Source organism: Podarcis muralis, chromosome 16 (assembly GCF_964188315.1).
Source record: "Podarcis muralis chromosome 16, rPodMur119.hap1.1, whole genome shotgun sequence".
In the NCBI taxonomy this organism is placed as follows: Eukaryota; Metazoa; Chordata; class Lepidosauria; order Squamata; family Lacertidae; genus Podarcis; species Podarcis muralis.
Window position 1 is genome coordinate 26,969,799 of NC_135670.1, and position 17,926 is coordinate 26,987,724.

The window sequence follows — 17,926 nt, forward strand, 5'->3', positions numbered from 1 at the left end:
GCATTTCACCAGCTTTCCTTGTTGGCGCAGTGAATGCCACACCCTGGGGAGCCAGTAACCACAAAAACGGCAGGTGTCTCTTGAAACAATGATGGTCTTTATGCTCACATTAGCAAGGAAGTCTAGATTTCTTTGACAGGAATGTGACAATCTTGAAGCTGCTTAAGTGAAGATCTTGTTCCCTCTCTCCATCTGCAATTCTGTACCCACTCACCTCAAAGTATGCCCCGTCCATCTCAGTGGAGCTTGCCTCCGAGTAAATGTTTTAAGATTCACTAGTTGCAAGCTTGAAGATCTCAAATAGTTTTCTGTAGCAGCTACCCTAATTGCTTAGGATTATTATTATTATTATTATTATTATTATTATTGTCAGGGGTTCAGGAGCAGAGGGACAGGAAAGGGAGGAAGTAGAGACCGAGGGAGAGGAATCTGAGGGAGAAGTCAGCGAGGGTAGCCATCCGAGGTCTCTAAGTCTCTCCAGTGAATCAGAGGATTCACAGAAAGGGGCCCCAGTGGTCAGAGCCAGGGGGTTGCCAGAGGGAACACCCCAGGAAGGAGGGGCCAGAGGGGACTCAGAGAGCAGCAGCTGGAAATCGGGACCAGCTTCCCCACCGGAGAGCAGTAAGGGGGAGGAGTCCCAAACATCGGCAGCAGGCAGCCTTCCGTCAGCGGAAGGACAGGAGTCAGGGTTAGCCACGCCTGCATCAGAGAGCGAGGTAACGGTCAAAAGGAAGGTCAGGGGGGACTTCCGGCGAGGCAGCATGGCGGCAGCAGCAGAAGAAAAGAGCTCCTGAAGCCAGCCACATTAAAAGGCTCTGTCTGGCCAATTCCCGGACCCCCAAGATTGCTGCTGCCAACACTGCCAGCGGAGAGGTATTGGGGGTGCCCGGGCATCTATCAAAGGAGCCAAAGCACCCCCCCACGACCTTGATTGAGCCGGAAAGGCACCCGACCCCCCCCCCAACAGCCGAGAGGAGCTCCAAAACCAAGAGGACAGTGGAGCTAACGCAAAGAGGGAGAAAGAAAGGGAGAGAGAGGAAGAAAAAGAAAGAAAGAAAAAGGAGCCCCAAATTTACCGTTGCTGCCCCCATCTCTGCCGACGGGAAAGCAGAGGAGAGGTAGGTGAGCACGGTGAAGGCTTCGGGGAAGAAAAGGGAAAAAAACGCACGTGGCTGAGCCCTACCGGGAGCTCCAGCGGCAAGGAAAACACAGAGAAGCTGCATAACAAAGGAGAAAAAAAAACCTACCCTTTTCCCCCTTTCTTTTCTTTTTTTTTAACTCCCCCTTTTTTTTAACCCCTTCCTCCCCCCTTTAAAAAGAATATATATATATATCTATATATCTTTCTTATCCCTCCCCCCCCCCATATACCTACTTTTACCACTTTTCTTTTTAAAAGAGGGGCCACTGCTGCTGCAGCCACCCTTTATTTGAATCTTTATATTTATTTCTATCTTTTCTACACACTACTTAAAGACACACTTTTCCACACACCCCCCCTCAATTTAAACCTCATTTTATTTCCACCTCAAACTCCCCTCTTAAGATTTAAAATGGCAGTACCCAGAAAACAACCCTGAACCATCACAGGCCATTTCCTGGGACTGCCACTTCGCCCCAGACTTTCCACTCTCTTTTACCTACCCTCTTTTACCTACACTTTACTCATTTTTTTAAAAAATAAAATAAAAAGCTCTATCTAAAGACAACCCCCTTTTTCTTTTTTTTCTTTCTTTTTTACCTTTAATTCTCATTTTTATCTTTTACCCGTACATTTTTAATTACTTTGTTACAAACAAAAAATAATAACAATAATTAGGGGGAAATATTATTATTATTATTTGGGGGGGAAAACAAAACCAAACCATACAATTATTATTCTTTTCTTTCCCTCTTTCTCTTTTTAAAGCTCTTGTTGGTTTGTTCTTGAAGGGGGAATCTTTCGCCCCCAGCTACGACCACCACTCTCTTTTAAAACAAAAATTTCCTCCATATCACTGCTATTGCTATTGATACTCTCCCCCTCAACTTCCCCCTTTTTTATTTTTCTCTCCCATCTCTCTCTTCACCCCTCCTCATTTTTTCCCTTTATTCCACCTTTCATTTTCCATCCCCAATTTTGTTTTCTATCCCTTTTATTTTTTAAAATCAACCCCCCCCCCTTTTTAGCCTGTTCATCAGTTTGTTTTTGAGAAGGGAGCCCTTTCCCCCCCACCCCCTCTTTTAAAATAAGACTCTCCCCCCCATACCATTGCAGCAGCTCACCCTCTCCCCCTCTCTTTTCTCCTCCTTCCTTTTCCCACCCTTCCCCTTCCTCCTCTCCTTTTCTCTCCCTCCTCCCTCTCTCCATCCCCCCCTTCCCCTAAAGGAAACGCATACACACATTCATATCACCCTATCATAATTTGCCCCCCTCATACTATAGCTAAAACTACTGCTGCATTCTAATACCGCTGATATTACTGTACTTTCTCTCCTCTCTCTCTCTCTCTCTCTCTCTCTCTCTTCTCTTTTACTCCAATCTCCTCTCTCCCCCCGCCTCCCCCCTTTTTCTTTCTTTCTTCTTTTTCTTCCCTTTCCCCCCTCCACCCTTTACATATACCCTATTTGTCTGCCTCTGTTTCTGAGTGCACTCCCAACCCCAACTTCCACCTTAACTGGACCCCAATACCCCTTTTGGGCATATACAACCCCCTCCTAAACACATATTTCCCCTGGCCCCACCCCTCTAATCTCTTGCATCTCTACCTGCTAACCCCCCTCCCTTTATATGAACTGTCTGTCCGTTAATATACCCATCTCTGCTTACCTGCCCCCCCCCCGCCTCGGCGGCACCGCTGAGGCATCTACAGAAGCCCTAGAGAAGTTCTTAAAACACAGGCTAGAAGTGACACAAATGACCACCTAATCCAAACGCTCTGTAAAAGCCACCAGCCAACAAAGCCTGATCAGCTCAGCAACCCAACAATACCCAGGAATCACCACTGCCACAACTCCTAACCATCACACGCCCAACCCCAAGAGGACGCCAAGCCAACCTCAAACCAAAACCATCAGGGAGACCGAGATGACACCAACCAGGGAGATGGCAAACAATGCTAAGATGGTAACTCCCCTTCAAGATGATGACCACCCAATAACGAAACGAGATCTGAGGGAAATGGAAGCACGATTAGAAGAAACACTGAAGGCCACAATGGCTCCCATGCAGGTACTAATCAACAATCTAACCTCCAAAGTGGAAGCTCTAGAGAACAAGAACCAAATGCAAGAAAGAATAATAGAACAATACCGGGAGGAGAACGCACGTGTGAACAAGAAACTGGACGAACTGGTAAACCAAATGGAAGCAGAACACAGAGAGATGAAAATTAAGCAAGCGGACCTTGAAGACCGCAACAGACGTTGTAACATCCGCTTCCGCAACTTTCCTGAAAAAACAGAGGAGAAAAGCCCAGCAGATCTAATTATACGCTGGCTGAAAAACACAATCCCAAGCCTGAAACTTGAGGCAGATGACTTGGAGAGGGCTCACAGAGCCCTAAAACCTATGCCAAAACCCAGCGCCCCCCCAAGAGACATCATTGTATGCTTCACACGCTACAAAAAGAAGGAGGAGATATGGCACCAACTCAGAAACTCAAGCAACCTTCGATATGGAGAAACCCCCATTCTGGCCTTACAGGACCTATCTCAGGATACCCTAAACCAGAGGAAAAGCCTGCGCCCATGCACCCAGCGTCTCCAACAAGCAGGGATCAAATACCGATGGGGCTTCCCCTTCCGCCTCATTGTAACAACCAACACAACACAACACATGGCTACCAACATACCTGAGGCCCTGCAACTACTAAAGAACCTTGAACTTGACCTCCCACCAGAATGGCAACCGACAAACCCACCAAGTGACAGCCCCAACCACGAGGAAACAACAGCAAACAACTGGACAACGGTACAGAAGAAAAAGATACAACAGAAGCGGCGCAACAACGCAAACCAATACAGGCAAGCATCATGCTCAGAACCGTCCCGCCGACCATACGACACAAGAAACCAGACCAAGATTAACCAAACCAATTCATCGCAGATGGACAACCCTACAACAACAACAACCGCAGCTGAATGAAGAAACCAGGAAAAAACCACAAACTGAAGGACTGGTGATTTCCCCCCCCTTTCCCCCTCTCCCCCCCAAACATAGATTTAGTTAACACCATCAGCATCCCCCCCAACCCCGCACCCCCACAGAAATCCCCACCCCAACACCAGTCCAGACGACCTCAACCACATTCCCCATCACCCACACCTTCAACACCCCCATACTCCATACTAGGGGAAAACAAATCCTCCAACCTTAATAACACAACCCACAATCAGGCTAAAATCTGATACCCAACCAGCACTATGGTGGCACCAGAGCGTACCAACACCCACATCCCCACCCCAACACACCAACAATGTTGCTTATAACACTGGCAACATTGCTTATGAACCTTATACCTGACAGCGACACTACAAAGTCACTTCACACTGTCTCGCTGATCACCCTCTATCGCAAACAACAGGGGGGATGGCCTGTCCTTGAACACGGCCTTCCACACCAGCTGAGACCTAGGACCAACTGGCTAAATGCCAGATGGTCTAAAATACCCCAAACAAACACCTATATGACTACATATAGGAAACTCTCTACAACTTACCCCCTACTCTTTAACCCAAATCTTACTCTAACCCCATTAGCCCCCCACCCACCACACCCTAGGTCAGCGCAACCTCACTGGTTCTTTAAACAACACGAAGAGAGAGACACAAGACAACCCAAACGGGTTGGCAGGGAATCGCCCCACATAATAGATAAGCAAGATGGCTAACCTAAAAGCAATCACATTAAATGTGAGGGGGCTGGGAAACCCCATCAAAAGAAAACGCATCACCTCATACATAAACACCATGAAACCACACATCACCTTCCTACAAGAAATACACAACCCACCCAAAGGCAGCAAACTCCTGAGCGACCCCCGCTTCAGTCAACAGTGGGTCGCACAAGGCTCAGGGAAAGCTCGCGGTGTAGCCATAATACTCAGTAGAGACCTGAACTTCACTGCCACAACAGTCCTCAAGGACAAAAAAGGCAGATTCATTTTCGCTAAAGGGACACTTGATGGCAAAATCAAACTGACAATCGGCTCCATATATGCCCCAAACACGAAACAACTAGAATTCTTCCAGAAGACACTAAACAAATTCTTCTCCTTCTCTGAAGGGGAAGCAATCCTAGGAGGGGACCTCAATCTAAATATGAAAGGTATATCCCTGAAAGATATCCACCCCACAACCCCATGGGCAACCTTCCTCCGAAGGAAACCCCCAACAATTAGGAACTCTTACAAGTTACTAAAAATGCTAAAAAACAGGGGTCTCTACGACATTTGGGGTGAGCAAAACCCGGGAGACATCAGCCACACATTCCAATCGGGACGCCATGATACAGTGTCCAGACTAGACAGCATTCTACTCACACAGGGTCTGATTCCCTCAGTAGAATCAACAAACATAGGTAACATTAAAATCACAGATCACGCCCCAGTAGAAGTCATCATTAAAATAGGAGAAGGAACACAAACCACCCCATCATGGTCCTTCAGCCCCATCCTAACTACAAACAAACAAATTAGAGAGAGTCTCACAAAAACCCTCCAAAACTACTTCAAGGAAAATGATGTAAACAATATAACAACCCCCCTCCTATGGGACGCAATGAAAGCGGTCACCAGAGGAGCTTGCATAAAAGAGAAAACATTCCTTAAAAAACAAACCTCCTCAAAAATTAGCAAAATAGAACAAGACATCACAGCCCTCTCATCACGCTACAAACAAACAGGATCTAAAAAACTCCTCAAACTTATAGAACAAAAAAGGAGAGAACTAGACTCCCTAGAAATTAACAAAACAATGATCAACATTCTATACTCTAAACAACGCTTCTACGAATATGGAGGGAAAAACTCCAGATTACTAGCAAATAGATGTAGGAAAAAAGCACTCAAAACAAGAATACACTGCATCACCAAAAAAGACGGCAACATAACATTCTCCCCCAAAGAAATAATCTCAGAATTTGCAGAATTTTACTCCAACCTATACACCTCCCGAAACCCACCAGAGAAGGAAATCAAAAAATTTCTAGCAGGACTGACCATGCCTACCCTAACTGATGAGGAGCGGGAATTCATGGACAGCCCTATCACCCCAGAGGAAATAGATGCAGTCCTCAAAAAACTGAAACCACATAAAGCCCCAGGCCCAGACGGCTTCACAGCGGAATTCTATAGGAAATTTAAAGAACCCTTGATGCCCTACATGACCCGCCTATTCAACGACATCATAAAAGGGGGCCCCATCCCCAAAACCTGGACCCACTCCAAAATAGTCTCCATCCCAAAACCACTAAAAGACAGCCTCAAAGTAGAATCATACCGCCCAATCTCATTAATAAACCAAGACTACAAGATATTCACATCAATCTTGGCCAACCGCCTAAAAATCTTCCTACACAAGTTAATAGCCCCAGACCAGACTGGCTTCGTTCCTGGCCGCAATATAACAGACCCCATCAGGAAACTACTGAACCTGATCGAACACAGCAAGGCAACCAAACTCCCATTGACAATTATGTCCCTAGACATCCTCAAAGCCTTTGATTGCTTAGAGTGGAAATACATATTAGCAGTACTAACCAACATGAAATTTGGCCCCAACTTCCTACAGATCCTCAAACAAATATACTCCCAAGCCTCAGCAAAATGCAGAACTAACAATATGGATTCTAATACTATAGCTATCCAAAGAGGCACAAAACAAGGATGCCCACTGTCTCCCTTCTTATTTATCCTGGCTCTTGAACCCCTAGCAATCTGCATCCGAGCGGCCACAGACATCAAGGGAGTGGAAATAAAAGGCAGAACCTATAAATTAGGGCTCTTTGCAGATGACCTAGTGGTCACAACACCAGACCCCATAAGCACAGCAACCTCCCTAATCAGAGAACTCAACACATTTGCAATGGTGTCGGGCCTACAGGTAAATTTTACAAAGTCAGAAGCTATGTGCTTCAACACCCCTCCTCACACCCAAAAAGAACTCACGAAGGTCACCAAAATAAAACTTTGCCACACCAAGTTCAGATACCTAGGGGTACAAATAACCAGAAACCTCAATAAATTGTACCTCCACAACTACAAGCCCCTGTGGCAACAAATTAACAAAGACCTAAAGAGATGGAATAACATGAATTTCACTCTCTCAGACAAAATAGCCATGATCAAAATGATCACACTCCCAAAACTAACCTACCTATTCCAAACCCTCCCAATCTGGATCCCCTCAACCCAACTTCGCAGTTGGCAGAGAAAACTACACTCTTTCATCTTCTCACATAAAAAACCAAGAATAAGCCCTAAATACCTACACCTCCCCACCTCAGAAGGAGGATGGGGAATCCCCAACATAGAAGCATATTACATTGCCAACCAAATACGCCATATAATCCCATATATACTAGAAGATGAGACAAAACAATGGGTGCACCTAGAGAGGGACACAATTGAAAACACCTGCACCACAACATACCCACTCCTCCCAAACAAACTAAAGAAAATTCCCACAACACTTAACAGGTACACACAGACCATGCTCAAAGCATGGAAAACACAAATAGGCAAACTATCCCCAACCCCATCCCCACTAATCCCCCTGGCGTACCACCCATTATTCCACCATGCAGCACAAAACCTCCAAATAAAAACCTGGCGAGCCAAAGGCTTATATCGCCTAATAGACTTTTATAAAAATAACAAACCCCTGTCAACACAAGAAATACAAGACAAACTAGAAGACACCCAAATGCCCTGGTTAACACAACACCAACTACATGCCCTCTTAAACAACCCAACAGTAAAATCAGCAGCAACTAGGCCCCTGACAACCTTCGAAAACCTCCTCCTAACAACAAAGGGAAACGGTAAAGGGACAGTATCCGCAATATACAAAATACTACTCCAAAATCCCGCAAATCCCCTAGACGCAATCAAAAAACAATGGGAGAATGACATAGGCTATGAGATTAACCCCACTCAATGGACCAGAATGTGGTCTAAACCCCCCTTTAAATCCATATCAACGAAAAGAAAAGAACTCACACTGAAACTCACCTACAGGTGGTACCTAACACCAAGGAAACTAGCGCTAATACACCCAGGAACCTCACCAAAATGCTGGAGAGGGTGCACCTCCACAGGCACATACCTCCACATGTGGTGGGAGTGTCCCAAAATCCAACTATTCTGGATGACAACCATACAAGAAATATGTACAATAACTAAGCAAGTAATAGACATCACCCCAGAACTGGCCCTACTAAACATCTTCCAAGACAACAATGCCCATTTACACCACAAAGAACTCATAACCCACCTGCTCTCAGCAGCCAGAAATACCATAACCAGACACTGGAGAGACCTGTCAGGAGTAAGCATGGACCAATGGTACCAAACAGTATGGGAAACAGCCCTACTAGAAAGATTAACTAATAAACTGAAACTGACACGGGGACAAACAGAAGAAGACACCTTCACCCTGGTATGGCTCCCCTTTATCACACACACAGCCCAACAGGACAATGACAATAATCCACCAGCAGCATACAAATCAATATGGCTAACCTGATCCAAAACACCCACCCACCTCACTCACACACGAAAACAAAGATCACCACAGCCAACCACAAGCAAACAATCACACCCTAGGCCAACCCCAACCTCTCTCACCACCAAAGGAACACAAGTGAACGACACAAATAACGCTGACACCAAACTCTACACACATTAAACATAATAGAAACACCGCCACCCGACCCCACCCCCATCCATCTTCCCTCTCTCCACCCCCCTTTTCTTCTCTCTTTCTTTTTTCTTCTCCCCCTAATGCCTCAACAAATGAAATGGATTTGTAAAAATGTCAAAGGGAAAAAACAAACAAAAAACGAGGCACTACACTTCTGTAAAACAAGAAAATCCTTAATAAAATATTAAAAAAAAAAAAAAAAGGAAGGTCAGGGGCAGCGCGCGCGCGCCAAGTTCAAATGTACAGGAGGGGGGCGCAATGGGCAGTCCGGAGAGAGAGCCGGGTCCCAAAGCCCGCCGGAGAGAAGGGGAGGAGTCCGAAGGGTCCGCTTCCGAGGCGTCCAGGAAGGAAGGCACCCAGGGGGGTAGTAGGACCCAGAGGAGGAAGGAGAAACGTAGAAGGTGGAGTAAGGCTAGAGTCTTAAGCTGGTGTACAGGGGGCGGAGACTCAGACGAGGCTTCGCTGGTCTAGGGTCTAGACGTAGAGACGCACGCTAGTGCTTGAAAATGGAAGCTAAATGTCAATAAAGACTTTCGTACAGTTCTAATGGCTAGCGTTGGTCTTCTGTGAGCTGAGACCGGGAGGCAGTCTCTGACAGTAAGCCTCGTCTCACGTATCATCGGTTTTCTTCGCCTCAAGCATCGCTAAGGAAGCGAGGCAGGGAGGGTAGAAGACTGGTGCCTTGCGAGCTCACAAGAGTCAGGCAAGATGACTACAGAACAGAAAATAGCTTCCCTGCAAGAAGCGGTGACACTACTCAACGCTGAAATAATCGCTTCCAGGAAGAGAGAGGAAGAAGCGGCAGCTGCCTGCAGAGATCTTCAAGCCAGGTTGGAAGGGCTTGTAAAGCAGGGGATCCCAGTACCCAGATCCGAGGGGATCGGTTTGGGGAAGAGAGGAGGCAGCATTGTATCTCATTTTGATGGGAATTTGCAGCAGTACCCCAATTTCCGAGCAGATGTGCTGTTTGCGCTGCAGCTGCTGGAAAGAGACTTTAGAGATGAGCGGGAGAAAGTGGGGTTTATTTTGTCTCATTTGCATGGGGACGCGAAAGCATGGCTGCGCAACCTGTGGAGGGATAAGGATCCAGCGCTCCAAAGCGCAGATGCGTTCATTAAGGCGATGGACTCCTGTTTCTTATCCAAAATAGACCTTGACATTGCCCGGAGGGACATATTTGGACTAAGACAAGGGAAAGCCAGCGTAAGGCAGTATCATTCCCGGTTTTTTGCATTGGTCAACGCGCTGAATTGGGATAAGGATTCTCCGCCGGTTAGAGACCTTTTTTGGGAGGGTCTGAATGCACAGATCAAGGATGAGATGGCAAGGGGAGAGAGACCCACAACCACTCAACAAGTGGTTGAAAGAGCGTTGTCTATTGGGGTGAGGCAGGAAGAACGCCCGTGGAGCAAAGAAGAAGGGCGTTGGGGACGCTCACCAGCGAGAGTGCCCTCCCTCTTGCCCAGAGAGGCAGCGCGTGCGCAGTCCACGCCTCCACAGGGAGGGGGCGAGGAGCAGATGGAGATTGGCGGTGCTAGGGCTCACTCAGCTACCAGAGCCTTAACGCCGGGAGCAGTAAAATCGAAGCTGCCTAGAAGGAACAGGAAGTGTTATATATGTGAGAGTGCAGAGCACATGGCGAAAGAGTGTCCCCAGAGGATTTTCAAGCACACTGCAGCTTCAGTGACAGTATTGGAAACAACTCAGCAGAGAGCACCACAGCAGGGAAACGACCAAGTCTGGCTGGAAGAGGAGGCACTGGGGCCCAGCCAGACGAGTCAGTGAGGAAGTCCCCAGAGATTTTGCAGCCCACAGACCCCCTCCCGCCCAAGCCAGTGGTGCAGCTAACCGCATCGCTTCAGCTGCCCAATGGACTCACCTTAGAAGTGCCTATTACAATTGACTCTGGCAGTAACGCAGACTTTATAGGATTGGAGTTCATTCAACAACACAACGTAGCATTACTGCCAGCCACACTGCCCCTGAAGGTTGTCACGGTGGATGGCAGGGAACTGCTAGGGGGGCAGGTGGTGCAGCAGACGCCGCCTATGGTGATGCAAATTGGGAATCACCGGGAAGTCATCAGTTTCAATGTCACCCAACTGTCCGACACGCCTATAGTATTAGGCATGAGTTGGCTGCACAGACACAGCCCAGCATTGGCGTGGTACCAGCGCCAACTGACTTTTGGCTCCTCCTACTGTGCAGAACACTGCATTATACCCAGCCCGGAAGGGGAAGAGGAGGACCCGCAGTTACAGTTGGGCACGCTGCAAGCAGTACCCCACAAGTATGCGGAGTTTTTGGAGGTATTCTGCGAGAAGGAGGCGGACAAGCTACCCCCTCACAGACCCTATGATTGCAAGATTGACCTCCTGCCGGGGGCGACGCTGCCAACTGGGAAACTGTACTCCATGTCTGAGGATGAACTGCAAGAACTCAGGGAGTTCATAGATCACAATTTGAAGCGTGGGTTCATCCGGGAGTCGAAAGCGGTGGGAGGCAGTCCCGTATTCTTTGTGAAGAAGCGGGACACGCCCCAACGGAGGCTGGTGGTGGACTTCAGAATCTTGAATTCGAAAACCAAGCCCTCAGCTTTCCCCATGCCCAAGATAGACGACCTGCTCGCGACGGTGCGGAAAGGACGCGTTTTCACCAAGCTGGATCTACGTGGCGCGTACAACCTGATTCGCATGCGCGACGGCGACGAGTGGAAGACGGCCATGTTCACGCCACTGGGCACCTACGAATACAGAGTTATGCCCTTCGGATTACAAAATGGCTCTCACACTTTCCAAGCCTTTATGCATCACGTGCTGGCGGGGCTCCTTTACAAGAAGTGCGTATGCTTCCTGGACGACATCCTGATTTTTTCAGAATCGCGAGAGGCGCACGAGAGGGATGTCAGGGAAGTTCTGCAGAGACTGAAGGAGCACAGGCTGTACGCCAAACTGGAGAAGTGCCAGTTCGACGTGACGGAGGTGGATTTCCTGGGCTACAAGTTGTCGGACAAGGGGCTCGCCATGGACAGCGCCAAGGTTCGCGCAGTTTTGGACTGGAAGAGCCCACGCAATCGGAAGGAAGTCCAGCGGTTTGTCGGCTTTGCCAACTTTTACCGCAAGTTCATCAAGGGATTTGCCATGCAGACAGCGGCCATCACCGACACACTCAGCTCCAAGAAGAAGAAATTCATCTGGACGGAGCAAGCGGAGCAGTCCTTTCAGAAACTCAAGCGTCTCTTCGCGTCCGAAGAGCAGCTGCTGCATGTGAATCCCAGCAGACCCATGAGGGTGGAGACAGACGCCTCAGACAGAGCCGTGGGAGCTGTCCTGTTGCAACAAGACCAGCAGGGGGACTGGAGGCCGTGCGCCTTCTACTCGAGGAAGCTCAGCAAGTCGGAGCAGAATTACACTATCTGGGACAGGGAGTTGCTAGCCATACATGCAGCATTCAAGGCATGGAGGCACTTCCTCATCGGAGCCAGACATACAGTGCAGGTCCACACGGACCACAAGAATCTGGAGTACTGGCGCACGGCTAGGTTCCTCAACCAGAGACACATTAGATGGGCAGAGTTCTTCGCGGACTTCGACTTCAAGATAGAGTACATCCCAGGCGACAACAACGTGATGGCGGATGCATTGTCCAGAAAGCCGCAATACCTGGAGGAGGCGGCACCGTCGGCGGCCAAGCACATTTTCGCACCGGAAGCGTGGGCATGCGCGTCGGCAACCGTGGACCTGGACGCCGTACGTCGCGCGCTGCGGGAAGACCCCTTCGCACGGGCCAAGATGGAGGAGGTGCACAGGGGCACAGCGAGGGCCGACGAGTTCCAGATTCGCGATGGGTTGCTCCTCCACAAGGGAGCACTCTACGTGCCGGGAGACGACCTCCGCGCAAGGGTCCTGCAGCAGCTACACGACGCTCCCACCGCAGGGCACTTTGGCAAAGAAAAGACTGTCGAACTCGTAGCCAGAGACTTTTGGTGGCCCAAGATGCGGGGGGAAGTAGCGGATTACGTCTCGAGATGTGACACCTGCCAAAGGGCCAAGTCAGTTCACAGACCGCCGGCGGGACTGCTGGAACCGCTGCAGACACCGTCTGAACCGTGGGAGAGGGTGGCCCTGGACTTCGTCACGGATCTGCCCAGCTCGAGGGGAAAGACAGCAGTGCTAGTGGTGGTGGACATGTTTACTAAGATGGCACACTTCATTCCGTGTGCGAAGGTAGCCACGGCAGAGCAGACCGCCAAACTGTTCAAAGTCCACGGTCTGCCACGGTCTATTCTCTCCGACCGGGGGCGACAGTTCATCTCGAACTTCTGGCAGAAGCTGATGGGCATTCTGAACGTCAAAGTCAATTTGGCGTCGGCGAGACACCCACAGACCAACGGACAAGCGGAGAGGGTCAACGCCGTCATGCAGCAGTACCTAAGATGCTACGCCAACCAGCAGCCCACGACATGGGTGGACTACCTGCCGCTCGCCGAGTTCGCTTACAACAATACGAAGCACGTGTCGACGGGGGTGACGCCGTTCTTCGCCAACAACGGGAGGCATCCCAGAACCTTCCCGGGTTTAGAGAGAGTGGGGGAGGGGGAGCCACAGGCAGCGGAAGCCTTAGCGTCGGAGTTGCAGGAGGTCCACGAACAGCTCAGGAGGCAGTTAGAACTAGCAAAACACGCATACAAGGTGCAGGCCGACAGACACAGAAGAGTTGGGGAAGACATACAGGTGGGTGACTGGGTCTGGTTAGCAGCGCAAGCAGTGCCGACCAGATCATTAGCTAAGAAGAAGCTAGGACATAAGCAGCTAGGACCTTACCAAGTCCAGGCGCAGGTCAATCCAGTGGCCTTCCGGTTGGCTCTTCCGGAGGGTTCCAGAATGCATCCGGTGTTCCATAGATCGGTGCTCACGCCCTACAAAGCACCTCATAGGTTTCAGGAGCCAGACACAGCACCAGACCAGAGCAGTGAAGGGCCCAGAGTGAGGGGGTCGCCTAGGAGGGGACACATCAATGAGGTCACAGAGATTTTGGACTCCAGATGGGGGGAAGAGGGAGTAGAATATTTCCTAGCCAGAGAGGGTACCCCGGCCAGTGCCAACAGCTGGGTACCGGACTATGCCTTGGAGGAACCGCTGCTCAAAGAGGAGTTTCATGCCCTCTTCCCGCACAGGCCCATGCCAGCAGAGTATTTCGACGACTGGCTTTTCACACCCACTCTTTCAGCCAGCACATTCCTGGGGTTCGACTCGGACGAGGAACAGGCACCAGTCCCCAGCTCCCAGGTGGGTTCGCCACCGGGGTCTGCCTCAGACCACTCGTATTGGTGGGACGATCAACCAGAGGAGCAGTGGCGCAGGAAGTGGCTGAGGGGTCCTTGGATGGGACCACCCGAAGAGGGGGAGAGGGGCGAGACGGACATGGACGTGTTGGGGGACAACGTGGGGTTCGAGCACGAAGACAGAGAGATGGAAGCAGAGGAGAGCGACGTTGACGAGTACATGGGGGACGAACTGTATCCTGCAAGCACCCCCGCTACGACGGAGCACCCAGTACCCGCACCGGAAGGAGGGGAGGGGGGAAGGGGGGGCTTCGAGGGGGGGATGGATGTCAGGGGTTCAGGAGCAGAGGGACAGGAAAGGGAGGAAGTAGAGACCGAGGGAGAGGAATCTGAGGGAGAAGTCAGCGAGGGTAGCCATCCGAGGTCTCTAAGTCTCTCCAGTGAATCAGAGGATTCACAGAAAGGGGCCCCAGTGGTCAGAGCCAGGGGGTTGCCAGAGGGAACACCCCAGGAAGGAGGGGCCAGAGGGGACTCAGAGAGCAGCAGCTGGAAATCGGGACCAGCTTCCCCACCGGAGAGCAGTAAGGGGGAGGAGTCCCAAACATCGGCAGCAGGCAGCCTTCCGTCAGCGGAAGGACAGGAGTCAGGGTTAGCCACGCCTGCATCAGAGAGCGAGGTAACGGTCAAAAGGAAGGTCAGGGGCAGCGCGCGCGCGCCAAGTTCAAATGTACAGGAGGGGGGGCGCAATGGGCAGTCCGGAGAGAGAGCCGGGTCCCAAAGCCCGCCGGAGAGAAGGGGAGGAGTCCGAAGGGTCCGCTTCCGAGGCGTCCAGGAAGGAAGGCACCCAGGGGGGTAGTAGGACCCAGAGGAGGAAGGAGAAACGTAGAAGGTGGAGTAAGGCTAGAGTCTTAAGCTGGTGTACAGGGGGCGGAGACTCAGACGAGGCTTCGCTGGTCTAGGGTCTAGACGTAGAGACGCACGCTAGTGCTTGAAAATGGAAGCTAAATGTCAATAAAGACTTTCGTACAGTTCTAATGGCTAGCGTTGGTCTTCTGTGAGCTGAGACCGGGAGGCAGTCTCTGACAATTATTATTATTATTATTATTCCCATCAATTGTCAAAGAGATAGGACTGTTAGAAGACATCTGAAGGCAACCCCGTATAGAGAAGTTTTTAAAGTTTGATGTTTTATTGTATTTTTATATTTTGCTAGAAGCCACCCAGAGTGGCTGTGCAGCCTAGTCAGATGGTCGGCATATAAATAATAAAATTATTATTATTATTATTATTATTATTAGTCAGAATTTCATCCTAGCAGGCAAAGATAGCTTTTCTTTTCAGCCATGGATGCAGGCTAGATAATATTACTAACATTTTTGGCTTTATTTGCAAAACTGTAGAAATGTATTCATTTATTTTAAAATGGGGCTTATGTTTGACTTCCCATTCTGAAGGTCTTTTGCAATGACAGATGACCAGTGGCAGGGAATACTGAAGTCCCTTTACGTTTTTTCCCCAGATGACCGGGAGATACAAGATGTATGCCGAGGAACTGGCTGCAGTTGTCCAGCCTGACTTTGTTCCCAATGTCATCAAAGAGTAGCTTGCCTCTGCTGCTGCTCAGGAAGGTTGGGAGAGAAACATATTGTCCTTCACATGCAACATGGCAGCTCCCCCCCCCCCCCCGATGTGGTGCCTCAAAACACATGGTCTGCCTTTTTAGGAGTACTTTGGATGGGATTCATATAACTCCTTTGGGCCTGCCCACTGGGACTTTGGGCTTTCTTTGAACCAGATTCATTCCTTCTCTGCCTCTCTTATAGCAGAAGTTGCTTGAGGAATGCACAACTGTTTGGCTCTGAGCCACTTAAATATATATATACCGTATTTTTTGCTCTATAAGACTCACTTTTTCCCTCCTAAAAAGTAAGGGGAAATGTGTGTGCGTCTTATGGGCAGATGCAGGCTGCGCAGCTATCCCAGAAGCCAGAACAGAAAGAGGGATCACTGCTTTTGCTGCGCAGCAATTCCTCTTGCTGTTCTGGCTTCTGGGATTCAGAATTATTTTTTTTCTTGTTTTCCTCCTCCAAAAACTAGGTGCGTCTTGTGGTCTGGTGCGTCTTATAGAGCGAAAAATACGGTATATATAGCTTCAACTACACACTGTGCACTTGACCTAGGCATCAGGAAATACTTTGATTCAGGACTATTTTAAGCCAGGTGTTTATGAGGGGTGTGTGTGTTTCATACAGGTGGACAGATATGCAACAAAATTATACACCTTTCCTGTAAACAAATCAGAGGAGTGAATCACAATGAAACCATGTTTTGTATTCCATGGCTGTAAAAAGGCCTGAGAGCCAAGACCACAAGAAGAGTCCTGAAGCTGGAGCAGGCCAGAGGACCATCTAGTCTAGCCTTCTGTTCTCACAGCAGCCCTGTTGCGTCAGTTGCAACAACAAAAAATCACCCCTTGTTTTCCCCTGCTAGAAACTAAGTTTACTCTTAAAAGAGAATTTTAGATTGTGAGGTCTTCTGGGCAGAGATCTGTGCTTTTCTGCTTTAAAGCGCCTGGCCCATTGATGGAGCTGCTGTAATAATAATAATAAATAAAAAACAGTAGATGGGGAAACCTTGAAAATGCGGTTTCTTGCTTTTCCTCGCCTCCAGATGCTTGGGGCTGAAGTGTGTGCTTCCAGTTCTCAGAGGTGAAACTGTAGTTACTTATTCAGCATTTCCTTTTCAAAAATTATCAGCTTGCAATGGTCAGCAAAGAAAGTTGGCGCACACTGTGCACTTGCATTAACCACTGAAAACCTTTATTGAGAGTGACTCAGTTACAAGCAAAATATATTTTGCATATAAAATTTCTCTGCAAGTAAAATATCCCTTTTGTTGTTATGGACAAGAATTGTGTAGGCTGTTCTTCTGGATCAAATGGGTGAACCAGAAGTGGATGAAATTTGGGCCCATTTACTTGAATGGACCTGTTTCTACCCATCTGTAGCTTCCGTGGTTCTCATGGATTTGGGCACCAAGAGAAAGGCTCCTTCCCTCTCACGCAGGGCCATGTGCCCTCTGCCAGCAGGGCTGCCTTGCATCACCTTTTCTCCGCTTGGGATGTTCAGCTGCTCAGCCACAGCCAACCACCATTCACATCTGCTCCAGAGGAAAAGCAGGTCTCTTAATGAAAGGGGAGTTGCCTGGGCTCTTCTGCTGTGGGAATCTGCAGAGAATCCATTGCTTGCTCTTTGCTTTGCTCTTTCTATTGCTCTGCACATGGGCAGGCACTCAGTGGGCTACAGAGATGCTGCACTGCAAGAGATTGTTTGCATCCCAGATAAATACAAGGCAAGCAGCTGCTTGCATGACACCTGCTAGCAACTGCCACATTCTTTGATTGCTTCACCCTCCTTTACAGTAGTTACCTGTAAGAATTTGTGAGGGCTTAATCTGAGACTCTTGAGAGTTCCATGGACTGCAAGAAGATCAAACCTATCCATTCTGAAGGAAATCAGCCCTGAGTGCTCGCTGGAAGGAAAGATCCTGAAGCTGAGACTCCAATACTTTGGCCACCTCATGAGAAGAGAAGACTCCCTGGAAAAGACCCTGATGTTGGGAAAGATGGAGGGCACAAGGAGAAGGGGACGACAGAGGACGAGATGGTTGGATAGTGTTCTTGAAGCTACCAGCATGAGTTTGACCAAACTGCGGGAGGCAGTGGAAGACAGGAGTGCC

At 49.1% G+C, this 17,926-nt stretch overlaps 1 protein-coding gene across 2 annotated transcripts in view; it reads left to right on the plus strand.

Moving 5' to 3' along the window:
* UPB1 (beta-ureidopropionase 1) overlaps positions 1–16,829 on the plus strand; it is a 30,039-nt gene extending 13,210 nt beyond the window's left edge. For both annotated transcript variants that reach the window (XM_077920792.1, XM_028711148.2), the window contains one exon: positions 15,708–16,829. In XM_077920792.1, the coding sequence (XP_077776918.1) occupies positions 15,708–15,791 (84 nt within the window). In that variant the 3' untranslated portion in view covers positions 15,792–16,829. The remainder of the gene's footprint in view (positions 1–15,707) is intronic.
* The last annotated feature ends 1,097 nt before the right edge of the window (positions 16,830–17,926 follow it).